Source organism: Pteronotus mesoamericanus, unplaced genomic scaffold, assembly GCF_021234165.1.
Source record: "Pteronotus mesoamericanus isolate MK-2021 breed Mesoamerican mustached bat unplaced genomic scaffold, CSHL_Meso_final contig_502, whole genome shotgun sequence".
NCBI lineage: Eukaryota > Metazoa > Chordata > Mammalia > Chiroptera > Mormoopidae > Pteronotus > Pteronotus mesoamericanus.
This window is the reverse complement of record NW_026555187.1, coordinates 6,571,306-6,597,563: the sequence shown is the minus strand read 5'-3', so window position 1 is coordinate 6,597,563 and position 26,258 is coordinate 6,571,306. Positions and strand designations below refer to the sequence as shown.

General features: G+C 37.4%; 1 protein-coding gene and 1 pseudogene across 1 annotated transcript; one reads left to right on the top strand and one right to left on the bottom strand.

Moving 5' to 3' along the window:
• Positions 1-1,524: 1,524 nt before the first annotated feature.
• Positions 1,525-14,540, bottom strand: ADAMDEC1 (ADAM like decysin 1). Its single transcript, XM_054578794.1, has 13 exons — positions 14,425-14,540; positions 12,700-12,818; positions 11,445-11,518; positions 10,720-10,798; positions 9,201-9,277; positions 7,866-8,046; positions 7,581-7,643; positions 6,817-6,888; positions 6,353-6,522; positions 5,910-5,991; positions 5,082-5,212; positions 4,258-4,435; positions 1,525-1,614 (listed from the first exon to the last, which is right to left on the bottom strand). Exons 1-13 carry the CDS (start codon positions 14,510-14,512, stop codon positions 1,525-1,527), a joined length of 1,404 nt encoding a protein of 467 aa, XP_054434769.1. The 5' UTR covers positions 14,513-14,540.
• A 5,220-nt stretch (positions 14,541-19,760) lies between these two features.
• On the top strand, positions 19,761-20,797 carry LOC129074896 (annexin A2-like; annotated as a pseudogene).
• The last annotated feature ends 5,461 nt before the right edge of the window (positions 20,798-26,258 follow it).

The following is a 26,258-nucleotide window of genomic DNA, read 5'->3' as shown; positions in this document are numbered from 1 at the left end:
AACTTGGCTTAACGTCCCACAGCTCACTTTGGGCAGAACTAAGAAAACAACTGATGTTTTCTGAGTCCAAGTTCAATTTTCTTTCCATGTTACTAAATTGTCCATCTGGGTCAGTCATGGGACATGGCCACCTTCCATCCCAGGCCCCCAAAGGGTTGAACGGACATTTTTAGAGGTGCTCTGCTGTGTCTCTGACACAATTAGAAGACGGACACAATTCCCAGAACTCCCTGCTGAGTGGCTCACGGCCAGGGTTAGGCCAGCTGTGGTGATGGTGAGTGGCACCTTGTACACAGGGAGTGCTGCTCCTTGTCTACCACCTTGCCAGGCCTCTCCCGAGAGAGTGACTGTCGATGGGGGCTGAGCCCATTGTTCTAATGACCTCTCTGGTTTCAATTCCAGAAAAGATTCATGAAAGAAGAGTAAGCATAACTTCTTCCTTATAATTTATCCAGACTCTTTCCCTTATTTATGCCTTTTGTTATTATTATTACCATTTTTAGATTCAGAGACTATTTTTTTACTAACAAAAATACTATGTTCAGAGCTATTGGGTTCTCTCGCCCAGCTCATATAATATTGTATAAAACACAAAAATAATACATAGGCTTGAGTTTCTTGAGACACGTTTAAAGGAATAAAATCTTTTTCACCCATTTCCCCATCCTCTTCTAGGGTGACCATCAGTTTGTATCCGTGAGTCTGTTTCCATTTTGGGTTTTTTTTTTTGGTGGAAGGAGAATAAAAGGTTATAAGATAAGATAAAAGGTTATCTTATAACCTTTTATAAAATAAGTACCACTTATAAAATAAATAAGTCACAGGAGGCAAGGTATAGCCCAAGGACTAGGGTCAATGAGGCGATAATAACAATAACTTTGTAGAATGACAGGCTAGCCCCATTGTGGTGATTCCATTACAGAGTATATAAATGCTGAATTACTATGTGGTACACCTGAAACTCATATGATATTGTATGTCAACTATACTTTAGTAAAAAATAAAATAATTTTTTAACAAAGAAAGAAAATCATTATATCTTACAATATGTTTTTAGTAACAAACTATAGAAACGATCCCTGAAAGTATCGTCTTTTCTAATATGTTTTTAAATATTATTGATTTCCTGACTACCTCGCAAATGACAACTATCAGCTCTTTACCTAGAATAAAATTTGCTCATCAATCAGAACTTTTTTTAAAAAAAGAACTTTACTTCTCTCTTCGCTTAACTAACATTAAACTCACTGCTACCTAATGAAAATGTATGCAGGTTTTAGCACGTTTCAGCACTTCTAGTCAGAGATGACAAAGCAGCCATTTTCTCATTAGCATGTTAGCACCCACACCGCCCTGAGTTCGTTATACTTGTAATGATGTCTTTTTTTCCCTTCCTGAAACTGAGCCACTTTTAAAATGTAAAATAAATTATGTTTTGCTGTGCAATAGAATTCAGTCACACTATTCTCAAATATGAAATAAAAGTGGGAAAATATTTGAGAACAAAGGAAAAAAAGAAAGGTCTCACGTTGTGTGGTTCAGAGTCTCTTTCACACAGTCAGCGCTGGGCTTGAACTTGCAAGTTGCAGCCTCGCAGCAAGGGTGGGTGCATTCCTTTAAAGGACACACAGCGGGAAAGTGGGGTCAGCATTTTGCCCTGTAGAATTCTCGTACAAGATGGCAATAAAATTTCACCTTTTAAACTAAATTATTCTGCTATACAAGTTATAGTGGAAATGACCAAGGAAAATTAATAATTAAAAAATTATGTTAATGAAAACTACTGCTTAGAAGGACAGAAAATTGAATTATCCAAGAATTACCCCAGAAAAAATGTGTCTTAGATGATATCACATAGATTAATTTAAAACTTTAGGGGTGAGTATTTCTATACTACACAAACTGAAGATAGAGAAATATATATTAAATCTTCAATTTGTTTTACCAAGAATGCATAATTCTGATTGTTAAGAACTGGTAATGGGCACTCACATACACACTACTGTCATTGACTAATATAAATGCAAAAACTTGAATAAAATATTTGTAAAACATCATTTTAGTAATATAATAATTTTTTATTACGACCATACAGAGTGTGTTTTTCCCACCAAAATGCAAGGGTGTCTCAACTGCACAGAACAAAGTAATATAATCTATAATATCAAGAGACAGAGGGAAGAAAACAAGTATTACCATATAGATGGCAAAAATTGGTTGGTAAGAATTCAGTAGCCATTATTGAATTATTTAGGCATATTATAAGTGAACTATGAATAAAATTATGTATCACCATGATGAAGAAAATCTATCTAATAGCAAAAAATATATCCAATAAAATAATGAAACAAAGATTATTTATAGTCTATATGTTTAGGAAATTCTAATAAATGATATGAGACAAGAAAAATATATGAAAGTGTAATAACTGGGTAGTATAAATCACATTTTCATTATTTGTATGTGATAAAATTCTTGACCTGGATAAAAACGTAGGATCGACTCTCAAAATATTGGGTAAGTCACTAAGCTGCTTAAGATAATCAAATAACATAAAAAGGAATAATAATTATAACCCCAAAATAAAAAAGAAAACATTACTAATAGCAAAAAAAATAGAAGATACTTCAGAATAAACCTTCAAAACGTGCCAGAATTACATGAAGAACTTTATATATAACTTCCTGAGAAAATTTCAAGGCAAATTGTCTTTTAAGACAATACTCAATATTGTGAAAATACCACTGGCCTTCAGTGTGGAATATGCATTTAATGCATTTCAATCTGAATTTCAACTGTACTTGTGGGCAAACTGACAAAAAATGCCAAGAGTTTATGGAAAAATAAACATTAAAGAATTGCTATGTGAATTCTACATATATATGAAGAGAATTACTATTAAAGACATTAAAATGCATTGGGTAGTTACAATAACTAAAATGTCATGATTGCTTGTATTATGATATTTCACTAGATAGAATGATTACATTCAAAACCTAGAAAACACCCAAATATGTACATTAAAAGAAATGGCACATCAGATCATGGAAAACTGGACTGTTCTCTAAAGGATACTATATTATATATATAGTACATATATAATCTATATATGTAGTATACCATTTGCCTGCTGAAAGTAGAAGTACCTAGAATTACAAACAATTTCAGTGGTCTTCCACCCAAGAAATCATGTGGAGATGGGAGCAAGTAAGAAGGAGATAAATGAAAATCCAACATTAATGAAGTATTAAATAATTTTTAAAATTCCAAATCTGATTATAATTAATATAATATTTGCAATATGTTTATAAATAATTCAACAGCTTAGAATAAACTAAAGCACAGAAAGAACATGTGCCTTCCCCTTTTTAATAGGGCCCCTTAAAGTAATGGATGAATCAGGCATTGCCATGGGCTTCACTGATTACTAGTTTTGTATCCTTGGAACTAGTTACTCAACTTTTCTTAGTCTCATTGCTGCTTCTCTAGTTTGGGATCATTGCAAAACTTGTTTTATAGGTTTGTAATAAAGGAGATGTGTGTATATGTGTATATATATATATATATATACACACATATATACATAAGCATTTTGTAGACTGACACATGGAAAATCTCTTCAAATATTAATTCAATCTTAAAAGTAAAAGATTGCTAAGAAAACAGAATGTTCTCTTTTAGAAACCTAATATGGGATTCCAGCAAACATTCTACCAGAGATGCCTTGAAAGCGTCAGAGTTTATAGACATTAGCAGACTTACAGTAATTATCTTGGTTGGTCAATGTTAATAACCTATTTTCTACAGGTTTATGTCCTTTTCTCTAGTTCACTATTGTGTTTAATGCCTGGCTTATCCATTGGCTGGATGAGAGAAAGTCAACTCTCTGTGGAGAGGACCTCTGGATCTATGATTGCGATTGTTCAACAGATGATCAACTGTGACTAAGAAATGGGACATAGGACTTCTGACTAATGTATCAGGAAAGGTCATAAGTGATACATTTAATGATTTCTTTCTTTACATTGAACTTCATACACTCACATCAAAACTGTATCCTGGCTTTTAAAACGCCTTTCAAAAAATGCCTAAAATCAGAACTAACATAAGTGCAAGTCTGCTTTTTATGATGATGCCAAGCTTGTCTTTAGAAATTTTTTTTAAAAAAGCAATGGTTTTTAGAAAACGAAAAAGACAGAAAACAGTTATGGTGCAATCACTGTCTACCAAGGTTTTTAACTGTGGGTATGTTCCTACCTTGGGAGAGCCACAGTCGCATTCTTCTCCTACTTCCAGAAGCTGGTTCCCACACACTGGTTTTGTTAGTATATCTTTAGGAATCGGTGCTTGCAGCAGGCACTTTGGTTTTTCAGATAAAATGTATCTTTCAAAATGTGAGCGGGAGGATGCACTGAAATCCTTTGGGAATTTTGAACTGTAACCAGAAGAAAAATCAGCCATACCATGATATATTGTGATAAATGAATGTGAGAATCTGACTTGTCTAAAAATATTACCTGATTCCATGTAAGTTCCAAGTTTACTATCTATTTTGGCATATGCCGTGTTATATGTGGAGAGCAGCAATGTGATCAATAACACAGGACAGAAAAATGGATTGAGTGATTGGTCATGCGGATAGTTGTCATCTTAATTAGATCCATATCTTTAGAAGACACATTATTTAACGTTAAAATAACACAGTCACCATACTTATGGTTTATCTTGGTATATTTAAAAATCATAAGTAATGAGCCCTAATAGCTAGTAAAATTTGTGCATCAAGAGGCTGGAGGGTGAATTAATGGAATACACAGCCCTTGATAAAAAAAAAAATGCCCATCCAGCAATAGAGATTACATCTGAATTACATTTTTGTTAATCCTCATCTGAGGATATGTTTATTGATTTTTTTTTTTTTTTAGAGAAAGGAAGGAGGAGAAAGAGAGAGAGAGAGAACATCAACGTGAGAGAGAAACATCAATCGGTTGCCTCCCATACTTGCCCCTGGGGGCAACTGACCCTGCAGCAGAGATACGTGCCCTGCCCGAGGATTGAACCTTCCATCGACAAGGCCTCACCTTAGATACTTATTCATCACACAACTCCCAGAGGAACACTTGGTGTCATGTGGAATGTCAGGCATACCAAGGGCATGACCCAGCTCATGTGACATCACTGCTACAAGAGCCACGTTATTCTTTCTCTCAGCCTTGAAAAAATGGAAACATCTATTACTTGTTCTTCTTCAGTTAATCCTTAATTGTTGTCAATGTTCAGAAGTAAAATAATAGTTTGACAAATAAAAAATAATCAGTCATGAAGTTCTTTTCCCTGTCATTGGTTATTGTAAAATGTTGAATAAACACTTGAAATTATTGGTTTCTATGAATCAGCTATTGATCCAGTGCTTAATAAACATTTGCTGAACTAATGATACTTTCTCAGTAACCATGGTTATATTCAGGTAAATACATTCTTCATAGGAAGTCCCAAAAGGTACCATACTATGTACCCAAAGGCCTCCTAAAACTACTGACATTTGTAGCGCTTGGCCACATCACACCAGTGTGTACCTCGTCTGATCTCTCTTGCCATTGACACTGGGGATGATTCGTTTGAAGTTAGCTCAAATCACAGAGGACACCTGGATTTCCTGTCTCTCCCAATCCTGCTCTTACTCAGTAACACCAACTAAAGAGTTAGGTCTTCTGTGAGAGTCAACGTAAGGAAATACTCAGTTCTGTAATCAAAGGAATCTTTGATATAATGTCTACCAGTAGTTTTCTTCCTACTTTTTTTTTTTACTGACTCAGCATATGTTCATTGTACTAACTCTATATAAGGCATCATGCTGGTCTTCACAGATGATATAGAACCACAAAGAGATTTACTGTAAGTTCGCAAACCTCAATGACAGCAACCGAAGACAAGGAACACAGGGAATTTACAGCTGCCAGTCCTGCGCGTGTATGGGCGAAGTCACGTCCACTGTGTAAAAGTTACAGGTCCATCATTACAACCTGAATCTTTGGAACCATTTGTTTTTCTGAATAATGTTTTTGATTTTCCTTGTTGCCCTGCCCTATTTATATTCACTAGGCCCCAGAAAAGCTTATGCTATTCCATAGCACTATAATGACTGTAGATGGTTGCCCCATATCCAAGAACCCATTTTGGTCATCTGACACAGGTCTTCAATAATCTAACAGGTGAATTGCTAATGGTAGAACTACAGCCTCTCTGACAACTGATTGAGGATATATAACTGGACAGTAATCCCTTCCAGAAACCTTTGGGATAATTACATACTCTGCCTACCTACTGTTGGCCCGGGCCAGTGTGTGCTTACCTGAGTAGCTGAGCATGGTCATGGGGCTTCATTTTCCCCACGTTAGAGTGATGCCAATTCTGAAAGTTGCTAAAGGTGACGCCAATGTTGGGTTCCACCTTTATCTTATCACCATCAGACCAGATTTCCATACCTACCAAGACCACTTGAACATCTATGGTGCTATAAATCTGTGGGAAGAGCATTTTTCTTCATAAATTTTTTGATATTTCTCTAGAGTTTTAGGTCATTTGCTGACTACGTATGATGGATATATGTATCTCATTCTGAAAACAGGAATTGTACAAGTTGCCTTTGCTACACTATACATGATTTTACCTTGATGTTTATCCTTGTCTGCTAAATTTCTCAAAACTGCTGCTGATCTTAAACCATGTGACTCTCCCCACTCCTTACTTGGTAAAATCATAGGAAAGCCTCAAACTCTAATGAGGAAACACACGTTCATAGGAAAAATATCTTACCACGTTGAGAAGGTTCATCACATCAAACAAGAAGCTTCTTATCAAAGTTATATTCCTCTGATACATGTTGTACTGTAAAATACAAAATGCAAAGTATAATTAAAATCCCAAACTATAGTGAGAAAGTTGATGGGGTATAGTTCACATTTTAAGCAAAATTACACTTTTTAATGTAAATGTCTACTCATTCCATGTCTACCTTCCATAAAATTCCATGTTTCAACAAATTGTATTTCCAATGTAAGATTTTTTGGTAAGAGAAAAATTAGACATTCATATAAAATTTCAGTTTTTTCATTTCTATATTGAATAAATCAAACTCATGATTTAAATGTTTTAAACCAATTCCATGTTATTAAAATTTGATTATAAAGCAATTTTTGTTAGACACACTGATTCCAGTATATTTGTACATATAAAAATAATGTAAAATATATATAGTTTAGTCTACTTTAAATTTACATAATATAGTGAGAATTAAACAATCCTTTAATAACACATTCAGTTTTGTTTTTCATTACTGTGGTTGATCTCCTGTAGCTATCTGGTATTAAGTTTATTTCTAATATCTAAATATTTTGGCAGCAAGCAGACACCAAAGGGAGCGAGTGAGCGCTGTTGCTGGCAAGGCAGGCGGGAGAGTCAGGCAGTTAGGGGCACAGGCTCTGCGTTTTCAGCCAGAATGGGTCATGGCATGTGTTTGCGGATATGAAATCCTGAAAGTCAACTTGACTTGACAAGGAGCCTGCACATTTCATACTCACAAAGGCATTATCCAGCACCAAGAAGAGATCAACGTATCTTGCAGCCCGAAGAAACTCTTCTTGCTTTAAAAGAGTAAAAGAACATTGTCAATAATTACCTTTATCCTAAAAATTTTAAGAGCTTAAGAGATGTGTTGTTTTTTTTTCCCCTCAGAGGGAAAGTCAATTGATGAATAAGTAAATTGGGTATAGGCTTTCCCTATCCCACTCATTGCTGAGCACAACAGTATCATATCGTCATTGTTGTGACAATGGAAATAAATGACACAGGAAAGCTACACTTACCTCTGGGCTGTTGAGTGACGTAGACCTACGAATGAGGCTGTGTTTTCTGCCAACGTTTCTTACACCACAGGTGCTATTAGCCAGCTCCTCCTTGTTATCTGTGAGGACAGCATGTTCTTCTTGGTCTGTGCTTTTCAGAGGCTTTATCATGTATCTTTGATTCTGATGTGTGAAGTATCCCCTGTAAGGCACAGAGATTCATATTTGAGGATTCTCTGCCACAGAGTCACATGTACTGACCAGGATGGATTGGCACCTCTCCCTCCACCCCAGGCTCACACATACCGTAGTTTTTCATAGGCTTTTGGCTAAGTTATGTTAATTTAAGTGATAATCAGCATCTGTCAATAGTAAAACGGAGCCTGTACTATTTTCCCAGAGAATAGTGAACAAGAATGACTCAGATGAAGCTACCCCAAAGGATTTGGAATTGACATCATGAGCTCAATAGAACTTGTCCATCATTTATGTATACATTTAGCAAATATTTCTTGGCAGGTCTTAGGAAAATAACAGAGAAGTAAAGGAGCATGTAGATCCCAAGAATGCCAGAGAAGGGAAAAAATGCGAGCAGATTATCCAGAGGAAAAGTTTGGAACTGGTAGTTTAAAAGATTCTACTTTATCATGGTAAACTCACTCAGAAATATAAAGTCAAATCCATATGATGGAATATTAAAAGTGTACATAGCCATTCAAAAGTTCATCTGTGAAGGTACCTCATGGCGAGGGAAAAGGCTTTTGATGTCATGTGGTATGGACCATGCTGGAAGAACAATTATCTATTTTATTTTCAATTTCAAGCACATAAAAGGTATATTTGTCTATGTGCATAAAAGATGCAAACATGACAAAATATTAATAACAGTAATCACGCAGAGGAAAAACTTCATGGTGAATACTTTCTTATTTTCTTACTTGCATTTTCCTTGTTTTTCAAATTTTTCCTAATTGATAAGAATTACCTTTTTAGGAGAAATACCACACACACACAATTGTAAAAGTATGTTTCACTATGAAAATTGCAAGGTAGAATCTTTAAGAAAATAAAACAGAACTTTTTAGGGAGTAGGATGGATAAATGTGGAAATGGACCCAGATATCATCATGGTCCAGAGTGTAGCACCTTGTTTAAATATCTCTAGGACTAACATCTACTAGATCAGCAGATTATAAAATGACTGCAAGGATGATACCTTATATTAACTACATAGATTCAGCATTTCATAGATGGAGAGAATTTCACCAAGACAGTATAAAACATGATGTTCCGGAAGACTCAGTCTGTGCAATAAAATGATGCTTGATGTTTAGTATTTTGGGGAGTAGTTCTCACCTCAACCCATTGCAGGTACTAATGCTGGCAATGGAATTCTTCTCATTCAGGATGTGTCCTTTATAGTAGCAGTGTTCCTAAGGTTGGAAAAAGAAAAAAGTGTTAACTACAAGAATAAACGTATCACAGTTGTAGTGGGAGCTGCTCTCTGACTGTGTAGGCGAGGCCTGTGAGTAGTGTCTGCAGCCAGACCACTTCCCAGAATAAAAACAGTGAGATCCTCCGAGGCCACGTGAACTGTTCCTCCACTGACCCCGGAGACTCTCTGTACGGGACAACTGAGCTGTCTTCCCGGCGCTCCTAGGCACTAAACAGGAGTCCAGGGAGGCCAAGCGGAAGTGGGCTCGCGGTGCAGTGGACAGACGCGGCATCCGAGGAGCAGCCAACTCCCCTGTGATCTAGAGAACTCTCAGAGTTGAGGTACAGCTTGTGAGTGTTTGGCTCCCTTTGGCTGAGTCCCTAAGATGCTGTGAAGACCATGCCAATAAAAAGGGGTACATATTTTTCTAGATTCTTGGGTCCTCAAGAGGCTACACTGCCACTCCTGAGCCCCTCATATTAATCGGTCCCACTTCCCATATTAATTGGTATGTTAGTGGAATTTCTTTACTATTATCAAAATCCCAGAGAATTTGTCTAAAGTTAAATATTCAGACATGTTTGTTGATCCCTATAAGCAAAATAGGGGGTCACTTGTGTGGAATAATCTAAGAAAGCTAATGAATAACCTCTTGTTCAAAATAAACTGACTTGCCCCAGGTCCTGAAATTCCATTTGTGTTTTTCTTTCCTTTGGAAGAAACCTTGTTATCATACACATTTTCTTATAGGAGGCTTGGAAAGGGTACCACATTAAGCTATAAGCTACTGTGCTTGAGCATGAATTAGTTTATCAGATAATTTCCCTGGAGGTCAATGTCAGCAACCAACCAGATATTCATGACATGAGAGTTTTCATGTGAGTAGGCAACAAAGGACCCTTTGTGGCAGAAGCCTTATCTGTATTTTTTAAGAGATATACATGTTTGGGGTGTCACCGTGCAGGGGGATAGCTCTGAAAAACTCATTTTGGTAAAACTTCATGAGTAAGCCTTTTTGTATCCTCTTTCTGTTCTTCCTTTGGCCTCGACTCTGTCTGATGTCTAGACCTTGGCATTATCGGTAGGGTAGCGGTTTAACCAGATATAAAGTGATATTAATTAAATAACTGATATTCTATTGCTGACCTCAGGATATATGCATGTATTGTCAGAATATAATAAATAGGTTATGTCTAACCCATTGATAAGGTGGTCTAGGAGAAAAGTAGGCTTTAGGTGCTTCACGAAGTGCAACACGTGGACACCGCCTGGTACTCCTACCTTCTAAAAATGCTGACTATGATTTTCATGTTATCTTATTGAATAGATAAACACCTGGCTTTCAAGTTCTTTAATTTTTTTAAGTTGTCTTTTGACTTATGAATCTTTTAACCTAAGTGGGAGATCCATAGAGAGTCCCAGGAAGCATTCAGAACCTACCATGTCCTGAGTGCTTGTGTTGATTTCTTCTCCCCTGGGTGAGTAGTACGTTTCCGTGTAGTTTGGCCCCAGGAGATGCCTGCAGCAAGCAGAAAGTTGCATGATTCACCCACTGTGGTAATAAAGGCTAATGTTCCTGCTATGGCCTCCAGCACTAAAGGAACAGTACTGTCTACTGCGGGAAGGTGTTGGCCTTCTGAACCATTGATCTTTTCCAATGTTGGAACTCTGCTGCTGAAGCAAATCAAAGCCTTGGCTACACCTGTTAGATCTGAGGGAAGAAACGCCCGCAGCTACCTTTTAACTACAGATTCTCTATGTTCAAAGTGGGTTATTTGGAGACTCGTTGCACAGAGGACACATCTGTCACAAGGTCACAAGTGTGCATAAGGGACCATGGAATTCCAAGAAAATACTCCTCGCTGCTATAGAGCTGGCTGGTGCCAAACCCCTGAATGAGCCTTGGACATACGTTCTTATAAAAGTAATTCAGTAAATTCCAAGAAGCATCAAGGAAGAAAGTCATTTATATGTGCAGCTTTTTGTTTTATACTTTGCATGTAATCTCCTAGGAAACATCAACATTTCTGAGATAATATTAGCCTAAAACTCAATATACTTCATGTATATTTATCTCAAATCACACTAAATAGAGTCTCAAGATTTATTTTTTCACATTCTCTTAATAAAATCCAGTGATTTATCTTTCAGAAAGTACGACTTACTTGGTTTTTTGTAGGCAGAGAATGACTTCTCCATTTAACATAATCTGGTACCGAAGTTCAGGTTCATATCTTTCCTTAAAAATTTAGAGAATATTATGCTAAGTGAAATAAGCCAGTCGATGGAAGACAAATACCATATTCCCTCACCTACAAGAGGTCCCTAATGAACAAAAACAAACGAATGAGCACAGTAGAACCAGAAGCACGGAAACATGGGACAGTCCAGCAGCAACCAGAGGGGAGGGAGGTTGGACAGTGGTGGAAAGGAGGGGAAGGGACTGGTCAAAGAACACGTACGAATGACCCCTGGGCATGGACAACGGGGGGAACTGACTGTGGGAGCGGGGGCTGGACAGGGTGGAGGAGGGCAAAGGGTGGAAAATGGGGGCAACTGTAATAGAATAATAAAATATTTTTTAAAACTGTAATGATATGAAGATATCAATTTATATTTTGGTAATTGCAGATGCATGTAACATAAAAGTAGCTCTCTTATGCCCTTATAATATATGAAATTGACTATAAATTATATATTTAAATGGATTTCCAAAAAGTACAATAGCAGGGTAATGATACTTACAAGTTAAACAAATTCTAATATGTGAGATAGGGACTAATTATTTGCCCTATATACGGTATACAGCCCTGTGTACCCTAATGGATCACTAGTGGGTTAATAATAAGGCATAGGTTTTTATTACATTAAAATCAAACCAAATATACTAAAAAAATCAACCAAAAACCTAAGAATTAAAGTAAAAAACGTAAAATAAAGGAAATACTGGCAACAATGTAATAGTCTAAGAATTAATATCCTCAATATATTTTTAAAATCTTGTTAATTAATGAGATAATGTTGAGTTCTCCATTACAGACAAAATAGTCAACAAAAAGGCAATTCAGTGGGGGAAGACGGTGAAGAGAGTGGAAAGGCATGAGTTTAGGAGCTTGGCCAGGAACATCTTTAAAAATGGCTGCTTTTCCTGGGTGCCTTTTTCCCCTCCCAGAAACCTTGGAGAAATGCCTAAGCAGTTTCATTCTTTCGGACCAAGCGAGGCAGTTAACTCCCTTTCTGCTGCCTCATTGTAAGAGCTCTGAGAATCCCAAGTTCTCTCCTGGATGAAGGGGAGGCATGCATGAGGGCTTCCTCATCAAACCATTAGATGTTGACTCTGACATCAATTCTGTTAATAAAAAGGCTCTTTCTTGTCTCTTCAGATGATTGAAAAATCCCACAGTCATCCACATTACTTACCTCATTACCATGGGTCTCTCTCTGGTTGTTCTGTACCTCTCTTTTGTGTAAAAGGTGCAGTTTTTTAGGATAGACTACTTGATAGAGTCCTGTTTCAGGTGTTCGCCTTATGGCTATTGCTAGAGAGAGATAACAGTGATACAAAACACTGAAAGGATTTTGTTTTGGTTTTGGTTTTGATTGGTTGTTTTGAAAAATGGTTTGGAAGGCTGAATTCCAAAGGAGAAAGTAAACATTCAAAACAAGTTCCTCCATCCACCCAAAACTTGATAACAAAGAACTTTTTTTCGGCTCTCACGACCCCCACCCCTGATTCTGGAAACAATTCTTCGGTAATCTCTCCATGTATGTAAATTCTGGGATATCAGGCTGGAAAAAGCAGGTTTGAGGGTTAGAATAAAGCTTATGGGAGTCAGGAATCCTACCTGTAGCAGTCCAGCTTCTTCCTCCTCTATTGTCCTCTACGAAATTATGAATTTTTCGTCTAATGTTCTCAAAGATCTCTGTTGTTCTTTTTATGTCTTTTGCTCTCCATGGTGCAACCCCCAACTACCCCCTCCAAAAATCAAATACTTCATAGACAGATAACTCTTCATTTGTAGGAAAGACTCTACTAACAGTTATTTTATTCTACTGGAATCAAAATATGTGATCTTAAGTCCTAGCTAAATGACCTTATAAAAGTCAGTTGATTTCTATCAGTTTGCTTACTTAAAGTGGAGATTGGTATAAAAAATTAAATAGCATAGTGTATCTAAAATTATTTAACACCAGTCTAGGAAGTTGGCAAGGAAAACTTTATCCATTTTTTTCTCTACTTGTTTTAGAATTGATATAAGGTCAGTTTTATTTTTAAATGTTCCCATTTTCACAGACATGTGTCTATGCTTAGAGACAGATCCTCGCGCAGGGTGACACTCAGTGTGATGTTGGAGACACCAAGCGATTCTGCACTTGGCCGCGGCAGACACCCTGAACGGGAGCAGAGAATCATAACATCTCTGCTGGTCAAACCCCAAAATTCTGCTGTGATGCTGTCCTAAGAAGAACTCATTACATACAAAAAACAAAAAAACAAAAAAACCTCATAAATTTATTACTAAAAGGTCTTTATCAAAAGAGCATAAAATCTCATTAGTGGAAAGAGTTGTGGGATTGGAAGTAGAGTGAATTTTAATAATATATAGTCCCACCTCTAGTACTATCTGGTCAGTGGTCAATTAATTTTTAATGTTGCTCAATAATGCAAATATGTCTAACTTAACTCTAATTTTACTTAAGGGCCTTCCTTGTCATCCACCCTAGTGCAGCATGTGGATAAATTCTGTCTTTTTATGACAGGAAAAAGACCAATGATTGTCTTTTTATGGGGTAGAAATATTAATGTCATTTAAGATAACATTGAAGATGGTTAGAAAATTCTTGTATTCTGGTCTGAAATTACTTCTCTGCTGTTATATGAATCTATGTGTTTTAGAAAACAAAATGATAGAACTTCCAGGATTATTGAATGAGAGAGAAAATTTCAGAGATATCCTAATTAAATTATTATGCCAGTCACAACATCTTGACAATGAGCATAGTTTATATAAATTGGGTAAATGTACCAAAATGCAAACGGTAGTGACCTCTCGATCATATGAGCATGTCATTTTCTTAAGAGTACCTTTAAAATGCATAAAATAATTTGACTTTTGTATAAAATGTCAATATATGAGTGCTTACCTTCAGTTTGTACAATGAGCCAAAGGACAGAAAGCAGGACCAAAGGCATGTTGGCGACTGCAGGAAGCTGAGATGTCCCACACAGCATGAAGATGTGGCTTCCCCAGCTATTTATATTCCCCTACTTCTCTTTATAGAGTGACAAATGAAATATAAGCCACATACCCTATTTATGAAATTGGAGTAAGTTTCATAATGGTGTTGGGAAATTGCCAAGAAGTTACAGTGTCCACATCGTGAGAACATTCCTCATTCAGAAGTGTTTATGTGTGTGGTCACGGGCTATTTGGGAACCACTCCTGGACAGCTGTTTGTCCTTCTGCTCCCATGATGGTGGAAAAGTACTAGCTGAGACTTTGATGCCTGTGTGCATATTTGCATGCTCATCAAACTGAACCATCATTCTTGTTCTTCAGTAACCTTACAGGAATTGGTCTGCAAATTCAGAAAATATATCAGTAGTCTCTACGTATTTTGAGAAACTGGCACAGAGAACACAAAAGTCATAAAGCAAGTACCAGACAGTAGTACAGGCTAAGATGCTGTAGTCTCTCTGACCCTTAGTCTCCTTTACTATGAAAATGAGATGATAGCAATACCTACCTCAACCTTCTTATAAAATTCACATAGGGTAACACATACACATGCGTGCACATGTAGACATAAAACTGCAAAGAAATGTGCAAATGTAATTCTCTTGACAGTGTTAGCCTCAAACTACGCCGCCTGTGAAGTATGTTTGAAGTGCACTGTGAGTTCAACAGCAGGAAAATAACAATATTTTTCTGATTAAAAAATATTTTTTCATGGTCATAAATGTGAAGTGTATACTGTGGAGGAAAAAAATTGATCATCCAATGACTCAGCATCAACAAATGACTGCTGGTAACTCTTGATAATTTATTTTCATCTCTTTTCTATGCACTAATAAAAGGAGAGCAATAAAAGAAAATTAAATTTTATAGATTTTGGTGCTTATCATATAAAGGGTTTTAGGAACCTGTATTTTCTGCATAGCATTATGACATAATGTTGGATATTAAGACATTATTTTAATGGCTTTATACTATTGTTTTATGTATATATGTTATACATGTCTTTGTATGTGTAAATATCCTGGATAAGTTACTAGAAATGGTATTATTTAGTTTAAAAAGGTAAATCAACTTGAAGTTCTTGGTATACTCATATATTGACCCAGTACTTCTTGGAGATTTAGCACCAAATTAATTTCCATTTCAAGAGTTTTCCCAATCTAAAAATCTTCAGCTGCTGAGTTTGTTTTTGCTGATAATTTGAAAGTTTGCTTGCATCTGGTTGCAAGGTCGACAGTCCCCTCTCTGTGGCCATGTATGGTTTTTGTTGTGGCCGTTGCTCACCTATGGGCAAAACAGTGACATGGATGCGACCGTAGCTGCCCTGGTCTCCCTTTCAAATCATTTCCCTTCCTGTGGCGGTACCTCATCTGCACCATCTGTCCTGGAGATAATGGCCCCCATGGAGTCCAGTTCCTCTGTTAAGAGTCTCTCAGAAAGTGTCAGACACATTCACTCCCGCTATCGCACCGCAGCTAGATGACCGTCAAGGAGTCCCGTCCCGTAGTTCAATAATTCAGGGGCACTGTGGCTGATGGAACTCAAGATATTTCGGCTTGTTCCAGAGAGGGGCACCTTAGCATAGAGCTGCTGTTTGAATTCAGTGAGTCTCCTCTAACATTTGAATTTCAGATATTAGGGAGCATGGGCAGAAAAATGTTTATCATGTATCTAAGACATCTCATGAAGCATCTCCTGATTGCTCTGAATCAGAATCCTACCATCGGAATCTGCTGCCTCTTGCCATCATTTTTGCTGTGTTTCTTGTTCCATTTGCTGCTTTAATCAAGGCATGCTGAGCAATCTGCTTAAAGATGAAAGTCTAAGGCCCACAGATGGGCCTTGTACGTTTCGCTCTGTGCAGCTGTTCACATGGACGGCCTGAAACATGCTACTGCCCAACCATGGAAGTGTCTTGTCCTTTAGAAAAGCATATAATCTGAACATTAGGAAATGCCTTAACCTGTTCGTTAAAAATGCTTGTGGAACACATTTTAGTATACCTGAAGAGTTCGCTCCGAAAGAAAAACTGAGTATTTTATATTATTGACAGAAACAGAAGGGAAAGGTTGCACCGTAACTGTAGCCAACAGCCAAGCCTCGGCTGTGCAGGTTTCGTTAGTCTGAGCTCTTGAGCGCCAGGCCCCAGCAGGCAGGCGCTGCTCTGGCCACACTGTCAATCTCTCGGCTGGAATGGGGAAGGGGTCCGGGGCTGGGAAAGAGACAGGCAGGGCTGAGCTGGGCTTTCCTAAATCAAAACTTCACAGGAATATAGCTCTAGGATAAAATTGCCTTTCATCATTCAAATCAGCACTTTTTTTTGTTCAAATGAAAGTTTTGATTAAAACAGAAAAGAGAGGAGATTAAGTAACAGAAAGGACACTGCATGGAAGTCCAGGCATGCGGGGAGTACAGAGGCCCTTTTCTGAAACATCCGCTCCTTGCCCCTCGGGAGCCCTGGGGTAACGGCCGCCCACACCAGACCAGGCGCCCTCCGGCATTAAACACTCGGTGTCGGTGCGGGGAGTGAGCCAGGCATAGAAGGAAACTTTCCATCTATCCATTGCGACGTAATAAATGTGGCCCCCATTGAAAAATAAAAAATGGATATAAAATTTAGCTTAAAAGATGCATAAAAATTCCAGGATAGGTTTCAAAACAACCATAATTAAAAACTGTGCTGTCAAAAATTCTGCTTTCAGTCTATTATACTCGAATTAATTTTGCTTATTAAATATACAACCATTATTGCAAGATAAATTAAATATTTATTGAGATCATATTATGTTTTATTTATTTACTCACTTAATATTGGTTTATATTAAATTAATATCACTTCTGGGCATGCCAAGCTGATCCCAATACTATCCCCACTTTTGAGATATTCCTGTAATAAGTCTAATAGTGGATACAAACTTGCAAACAGGTATAACTTATACAAATGGTAAACATTATGAATGAGGTTGTGCATTGTATTCAGGTACATTTTAGAAGTATAACACTTGGTGAGTAGAAAGAGTCAGATAATATTAGCTGGGAAAGAAATAGAGGAATGGGTATTGGTGAGAGAAAACTGTAATACATGGCAAAGCAATGAGTGGATCTGTGGGACTGTGATGTGTTCTCCATAACTTGACTATAACATAAAATAACAGGTATATGATATAAGCTTGTGAAATTTGCAGGAGTCAAGTTATGGAGAGACAAACGTTAAAGGCCTTAAAGAAGGAAGTACACATCTGTGAAATATTTGGCTCCTTAAACTGTCTGGCCTGCTAATTGATTTGATGGCAACTGGGGGAGTTGGGGATATCTGGAATCGATTCTAAGGTACAGCTCGAGCAACAATATGACATCTTCCAACTTGGCCAGTTGACAGGAGTTGCACTTCAGTTGTGCCCCTCAAAGGCAGGAGGTGTATCTCCTGGTACACCCTGCAGGCACACAACACCTTGAAGAGAACTGATGTTCTAAAATGTTCATTGAACATTTGTACTGTGAAAAGAATTTGTCAACTGAACTGTCTTCCTGGAATACTGATTCAGTTTATTGGATGGTTGAATATTAGTCGTAAATTAAAACTGTAAAAATAACATTGAAAAGATTATTTACTTGATGCATCTGGAGTGAATGAGGAATGACTTATATATGGACCCTTATGCAAGGATCGACTAAACATAGGACTTAATTTATGATCATGAAACTAAGGAATCATGACCAGCATCCTGACCACAGAGAGTTTTATTCCCATAAAACTTACAACTTAAGATTCTAGAATGTTTCCTAATAAAGGGTATTTTATGATTCATGGCAGATATTTATTATCTAACTAAAAATGAAAATCAAACAACATGAGCAAAAATTACAATAATTCCTTGAAATATAAAAAAAATTATATACATCATATTATTTGGTCATTATAATAGATCTAAACAGTTCAAACATTATGATTCCCATTTCACAGATGACTCAAAGAGATTAAGTGACTTACTTCAAATGTAGGGGTGTCCAACCTTTTGGCATCTCAGGGCCACACTGGAAGAAGAGTTGTCTTGGGCCACACATTAAATATACAAACACTCATGAAAACTGATGAGCAAAAGAAAGGTTTTAGGTAAATTTATGATTTTGTGTTGGGCTGCATTCAGAGCTATCCTGGGCTGCATGCGGCCTGCAGGTAGGCCACTCCTGACAGAGGCTTTGTCATACACGTCTCCTAAGTCACGGAGGTACTAGAAGCAGTGTTTGATATGAGAACTAAAGCATTTCAGATATGTTGTTGCAGGAGAGATCCATGATGATTTCAACTGCCTTCAGTAAGAAGCCTCTTCTTCTAAGAATGTGAGAAGATAGGAATTAGTGGGTTGGGTAAGAGGTTAGAGATGAGAAGAGAGAGTTTAAGATAAGTATTGAAAGGGGACCAAATTAAGGAGAGTTAAGCAGATTATTTAGCTAATAATGATGAAATAACTCTGTTTATAAATCACAGAAATCATTAAATGTACAAGAGTTTCATATGAGAGACTGTATTAGACATCTAAGTTTTCTGAAATGATAGTAAGGCTTGTTACCATTAGAGTTAAAGTTGTCTTGTGGTAAGGTCCCAAGAACTATAATGCTAGTATTCCTTTTGTGGGAGAGTTCTTTAAATCCTAAAAGTTATAAAATGATGGAAGGATTTATCAATATAGAAAAGTAACACGGTGTATATTAAAGGTAATTCTGTTTAAGGTCAGTAACGTATAAATCCCGAGTCTCAGTGGCTATGTTTGTTTGTAATGCAGTCAGGGCATTGCATCCCACAGTTGTTCCGAGATACAGGACACTGGTAGCCCTGCCATTTTTAATATGTAATTTTTAATGTTGTCATGGAAGTCAACATCCAGCTTGAAGATGGATCACGAGAAAGAGTGAGACATTTATGGGACGAGGTTTGGAAATGATGACATCATATCCTTGGAACTCTATTGGCCAGAACTCCGTCACATTGTCCTATTTAACTGTAAGAGAGATTGGGACAATAGTCTATATCCATCTGTATAATCCAAAAGAAAAGGAATGAAGTTGGTGAACAGCTATGTCACACAGCTTTAATCTGTTTGTTAGATATCATAAAGTTGTTTAGTATCAAAGATGAGTAAGAATAGAAGTTGATAGCTGAGCAACATGAAATTCAAAGGAAATAGAAGTGGAAAAGAAATAGTTTTAAAACCATCTTTGGGGGATTGGTTTTTAGGGACACTCACAGCTCTCAGCTCCTGGTCCAGCTTCTTTCAAAATGCCTACTGTCCACAAAATTCTATGCCAGCCCAGTGCTGAGGGAGATCACTCTACACCCCCAAATGCGTATGGATCCATCCAAGCCTACGGCAACTTTGAAGCCAGCTGGGGTGATCTGAACATTGAAAGGGCCACGAACAATAAGGATGAAGATGAGGTCACCATTGTCAACATTTTGACCGACTGCAGCAATGAGCAGGATATTGCCTTTGCCTCCGAGAGAAGGACCAAAAAGGAACTTGCATCAGCACTGGAGTCAGCCTTGCCCAGGCACTTAGAGATAGTTATTTTGAGCCTATTGAAAACACGTGCTCAGTATGATGCTCTGAGCTGAAGGCCTCCATGAAGGGGTTAGGGATTCACTCTCTGAGATTGTCTGCTCAAGGACCAACCAGGAGCTACAGGAAATTAATAGAGTCTATAAGGAATATGAGATTGATTTGGAGAAGGACTTCATTTCTGACACATCTGGTGACTTCCACAAGCTGGTGGTTGCCCTTGCAAAAAAATCGAAGAGCAGAGATGGCTCTGTCATTGAGTATGAACTGACTGACCAAGATGCCCCAGGGTGTCTCTGACACTGAAGTGGAGAGGAGAGGAACTGACGTTCCCAACTGGATCAACATCATGACCAAGTGGGGCATGTGTCAGTTCCAGAAATTATTTGAAAGATATAAGAGCTCTAGCCTTTATGGCATGTTGGAGAGCATCAAGGAAGAAGTCAAGGAAGAGGTGGAAAATGCTTTCCTGCCCCTGGTCCAGTGTATCCAGAACAAGCGCCTGTACTTGGCTGACCGACTGTACAACTGCATGAGGGCAAGAGGACATGGGACAAGATCTTGACCAGAATCAGGATCTCCTGCAGTGAAGTGGACATGTTGAAAATCAGGTCTGAATTCAAGAAAAAGTATGGCAAGTGCCTGTATTGTTACATCCAGGCTGACACTGGAGGTGACGACTGGAAAATGTTGCTAGGCTTGTGTGCTGAGGGTGACTGAGGCCCAAGGTGGCACAAGTGTCCAAGAGCGGTGCTCTCATGCTTCCAGCTCAGAGCTCTAGAATATCAGCTTGTGACTAATAGCTCCCTGTGCCCATCCCTGTGCGGATGGTGTAGCATTGCTCCTGCCCCGACCTCCTTTCAGTTGCCCCAGCATTGCCTGGCTTCCCCATCTAGTCTCTCCTTTCCACCAAAGAAATGCACATTCCAAGGAGTTGGAGGTGAAATCTATGATGTGAAACACTTAGCTTCTTGCGTAGTGTGTCGTAATTGGATGTATAAGCTGAAATTTTGCTTTACAACCAAAAAATAAATAAATAAAACCATCTTTGGCGAGCAAGCAGTTTTCTAACTTTTGTAAAAAATCTGTGCAGTGCATAAGAAATACCTCTAAGATGGGTGAAAGTTAGCAAGGTCATGGCATGGAGAGTGAGATTTCACTTACGAGGGATGGTATAGATGTCAAAGAGATTGAAGGTGAAAGATAAGTTTGCTGGTGAATAAGTGTCCTACATATTCCAGTAAAAGGGTTCAGTAGGCTGTGCCAATTCATTCAACAAATATTTAGAAACATTTGTGCTCTTACTTTCTAGGCTTTGTATAAGGGTTTTGGGATGTGAGATTAAACACTAGAATTGTGAAGAAAATGACACGGAACAGTAAGTGGAACGGTGCCTAAGGAAAAAGAGAATATACAGTTGGCTAAGAGAGGGTGTTTTGGGTGTCAACCAAAGAATACTTCCAGCTACGGTGGACTGGTTATACCAGAGCAGTCCTCTAGTGATGTCTTAATGAGCTAGAGAAAAAACAATGTATATGTAACAACTGTTAGAAGGTATTTAGAATACCTAAGATAACAAGGACTGGAAAGTCCAAAATTTCAGATGGAAAGGAAGTGCACAGAGGTGAGCTTGACATTCCCCACCGTGTTTCCCTGCGGGCACTTAGCAATTCTTGGGTTCCAGCTAAGAGGTTAAGAGCTGAACAGAGTTCTCAGTAGTCTCACAATGACAAAAATTGGCATTCAGGGTCCCCCAAGAAGGAGGGAGGCTGATAAACTCCCCAGGATGAGTTGGGATCTATGAAAGACCGAACTCTATTAGTAAAGGCAACAAAAGCTACTCCAGCCTTCACAGGTTAAAATCCACTTTCCGATCAGCTCAGCACCCGATTATATTACGGCAATGGCCCTGGCGCGTAGCTGCCGGCCGGAGGAAGAGGCCATGTTGGTCCAGCGGCAGTGAAAGTGTCCCCGCAGCTCCACGCAGAGCCACGCACGCATTTCACATACATATTTTGAAAAAAGAAAGGCCCCATGACTCTACTGAAACACATTCCCAAAATGGCAAAACTCAGTTATAATCTCTCACATAGTGGCTTTCTTTGGAAAGGAAGGAATGTAAGGGCTGCAAGGAGAATAACGGAAGCTCCCAGGGCACTGATAATGTTACCTTTTTCCTGATGGATGCAGTAGTTATAAGGGACATATGTCTCGTAAAATTCATTAAGCTGCACCATTATGAATTTTGTATACTTTTCTAAATATGGATATGTATATTATACCTCCATAAAAATTTTATAAAAGCTTTTATATGCATATATACCTATGTATCTATTCACACATATACATATATTTGTTTTTGCTACATCAACAGTTCAAAACATTTGGTTTGTTGAGAGCTTATTTTTTGTTGTTGTAAAACTGTGATTACTGCAGTCTTATTTATGCAATAAAGACAGCATTTTAAATATAAGCTCTTGTGAAATCTCCATTCTTTCAAAAAGAAATTTCTAGGAGCCACTACACTGTTTAAGCTGTTGTTATAAAGGCATTCACTAAAGCAATTTATTATAAGTGTATATCATTTTGAATTTGTGTATTTTATCTAGAATTATTTGTGAAAGAAATGTAATGATTTAACCATCCCGAAGGTTAGGACCTCTGATAAAACAAATATTAATTTCAAGAAAGAAATATGTTAAATCTTGACAACATGTTTCATCAGTTGACTATTCCCATGAACAATTTTGCAATTGCAATATAAGGACATTAAATGTATATTAAATTTTCCTTGGAAAAGTATTTATAACTAATAAAAAGAACCAAAAGCAAGGCAATGAAAGACAGATGAAACAAAAACAGAAAAACTATTAGGACCTTATATTTGATATTTGAACTTTTATAGAATCTACTATTTAATTACCATGGATAGTGACCAATTTTTCCTATTGAATAGCAAATGAAAATAATTAGATAAATTATAATACTTGATTTATAACACATTCTTACCCACTTATATTCCAATTTTAAATAAATTAAGATTAAGATTTGGTTTGTTAATTACTCATTTGCAATAATGTCTAAGTAACTGAGAGGACACTGCCCAAAACAAAAGCCACAGTTTTTGACAGTAACCTACACCTGACTGGTATCCCACTGCTCAATACATCTGCTTTTCTTCCCAAACTAAATTTAGCATTGTCTTGAATACTCTGTTCCTCTTTCCTTTCCTTATTTTTTTTATCAATAATCTTACTGAATCTATACATGGTTCTACTTATTTATCTGTCTAACAAACTCTCAAGGCTCTCTAACTCACTTCTGCTGAGGCCGAGAGGAAGGGGCTGTCCATGTGTATTGCTGCCTAGTGAGCACAGAAGGCCCAGGCCCTTGTCCTTGTCTGATACCTCCCCAGTGCGGGGGTGGGGGTCCTGGGATAGCCTAGCAAGGGTAGCAATCTAGGCTTTCCAGTTAGCCTTTGCTGGGTAGTAGAAGTGTAGCCACAGACATTTCTGTAGTGTCTGGCTGGAGTAGAGCATTTATTAAGTTTTGTTTTGGTCCTTGGTCCTTTGGCTAAAGCGAACAGAACTTTGTTGGGGCTTTCCTTGTCTCTGTCCGTGAATATTTCAAGAAAAGAAAGAAGAAAAAAAGAGAAGGAAGGAAGGAAGGAAGGAAGGAAGGAAGGAAGGAAGGAAGGAAGGAAGGAAGGAAGGAAGGAAGGGAGGAAGGAAGGAAGGGAACACTCAAGGAACTCACTTCCATGCCCCAAGGTCTTGAATCCTGAGGTCTTAAAAGTTCTGTCTTCTCTCCACTTTTCAGAGTCTTATGATGACAGGGTCTGGCAGGGGTAATGCCGGCTTGAGTGTGGTTGGTAGGGCAATAATATGGGTGAAATAATTTACAGTTTAATGTGAACATTTCACTTAAAAGGTCATATTGTGTGCTTGAGTGTGATACTGTTATGTTACAGCTACATGCTTATTATTTTGTAATAAAAGATTTTGTAATAAAAAGGAGCATTATTTGTGCCAGACTCTCTCCTCTCTCTCTATGTAGAATATATAGAGAATACACATATTCTATAAGGGTTTTTAGTTGTAGTTTGTATGAGAAATAGGAAAAATGATACAGCTACTTCATCTTTCTCATTGAACTATTTTTTAAAATATTTTATTTATTTAGAGAGGGGAAGGGAGAGAAAAAGGGAGAGAAACATCCATGTGTGGTTGTCTCTCGCACGTCCCCTATGGGAGACTTGGCCTGCAACCCAGGCACGTGCCCTGACTGGGAATCAAACTGGCAACCCTTTCATTTGCAGGCTGGCGCTCAACCCACTGAGCCACACCAGCCAGGGCTCATTAAACTATTTTTGAAGAAACTTTTCTAATTCATTTAAGCTGCTGGATTTTTTGTTACCATAAAGTCTCCCTCCTACTTTGTTGTTACCTTCCAGTGTCTAAGGGACCTGTCATGTCATCTCTCTCATTCCCGGTGTTGGTGGTTCTGCCTTTCTCATTATACTTGGTGTGTTGTGGTAAAGGTTTATCCATTTAATTTTTCTTTTCAAATAATCAAATTATGGATTTGTTATTTTCATTCCTTATATTTTCTGCATGTACTTCATTTTTTATTTTTATAATTTTATTTACTTTTATCTTTTATTATTTGAAGTCATTGATTTTAAGCGAACATAAGCATTGGAAAGATATACATTTTCACAGCACTATCCAACAAATTTTTTTCTCTTTTTTTTTATTATCCTTAAGTTAAAGATACCTCCTAATTTCATTTTTCATTAATTCATAAGATTTTCAAGTGTGGTAGTTAATAGATAAATATTTTAAACTTTCCAAAATATCTTATTTTAATTCTAATATATTTCTATTGTGTTCTGGAAAAATTTTTGTAACATTTCAGCCCTTTTGAAATATATGAGACACTTCGATCAGCATATTATCTCTTTTAGTGAAATCCCTGTTCTCTTTAAAATTACATATTTTCTGGGGTTATGAATAAAGTACTCTTTATTAATTAGGCTGTACTAGTCACCTTGTTAACAGTGTTGTTCAAGACCACCATAACTGTGCTGTTAACACTTTTCTTGATTATTCTATCAGTTCCTGAGAGAGGTATGTTAAATCACCTACCATAGGCGAATTTATCCCATAATGTTTATTAGTTTCTGTTTCATGTATTTTTAAGCTTTATTACTAGGTGCATAACCTTTAAGATTATTATGTTTTTATGATGGATGTTCCACCATATTTCCAGTTGTATTTCTTCTATAAAATCTACTTTTCTAATATCTATATAGCCATACTGGCTTTCTGATAAAGTATTTGCATGACATTTTTTTTTTACATTCAATTCTGTCTTTATAGTAATATTACATACTTTATGTTTCTTGGGCTATAAATCAAACTTTTTAAAGGCTTTCTGAAAAGTTTTCTCTATTTGACCTCCGCAATTTAATGATTTGTTATTTAATTCTATTTATTCTGCTGTTCATTCTATTTCAGTCTGTATTTCAACTAAATACATTTTTTTAATTATTTATTTGTATTAAATGTATTGGGGTGGCCTTGGTGAATAAAGTGTACAATTCTATAATGCATTATCTACACATTGCATTGTGTGTTTACCACCCGAAGTCAAATCTCCTTTTATCACCATATAGTTGACTCCTTTTATCCTCTCCTACCTCCCCCCACTCCCCTGAACAAACAAGGCAAACAAACTAACAAAGTCTCATGGACACAAACAACGGTATGGTGGTCAACTATTACATTTATATGCCTAGTATGTTTCCTTGGCACCATTTTTATGTTTTCTTCTTCTTGTTTTATATTCGGAATACCTTCCCTTATGCCTTTTAAATAGCTGTTATTTTTTTGGCCCTTCTCTTTTACTATCTCTGCATAGATTATAATCTGTAATGCAATCTATTTTTCTTTGAAAATGTTTGTTCCTTGTTGGATTGCTTTTTGGTCATTTTTACATGACACTACCGCTTTTTCTATTAAGCAACGCAGAGAGAGAAGGGAACCTCAGATAGTATCAGCTGCCAAAGCGTAGGCAGTGGGAAGTTGATCAGTCTCACAAGGGGCAGAAAACCTCAGACACCAGAAAACCAGCCCCTGGCTCACCACCCATAGACAGCTTGGGTCAGAGCTTCACCTTC

Bases quoted from the DNA above. Each gene is read 5' to 3' on its own strand.
- ADAMDEC1 (XM_054578794.1), bottom strand. From the start codon at position 14,512: ATGCTGTGTGGGACATCTCAGCTTCCTGCAGTCGCCAACATGCCTTTG. The intron at 12,819-14,424 runs GTAAGCACTCAT...ATCTCTCTCTAG, and splicing joins GCTCATTGTACAAACTGAAG to CAATAGCCATAAGGCGAACA. The intron at 6,523-6,816 runs GTAAGATATTTT...CTCTTCCCACAG, and splicing joins TGATGAACCTTCTCAACGTG to ATTTATAGCACCATAGATGT.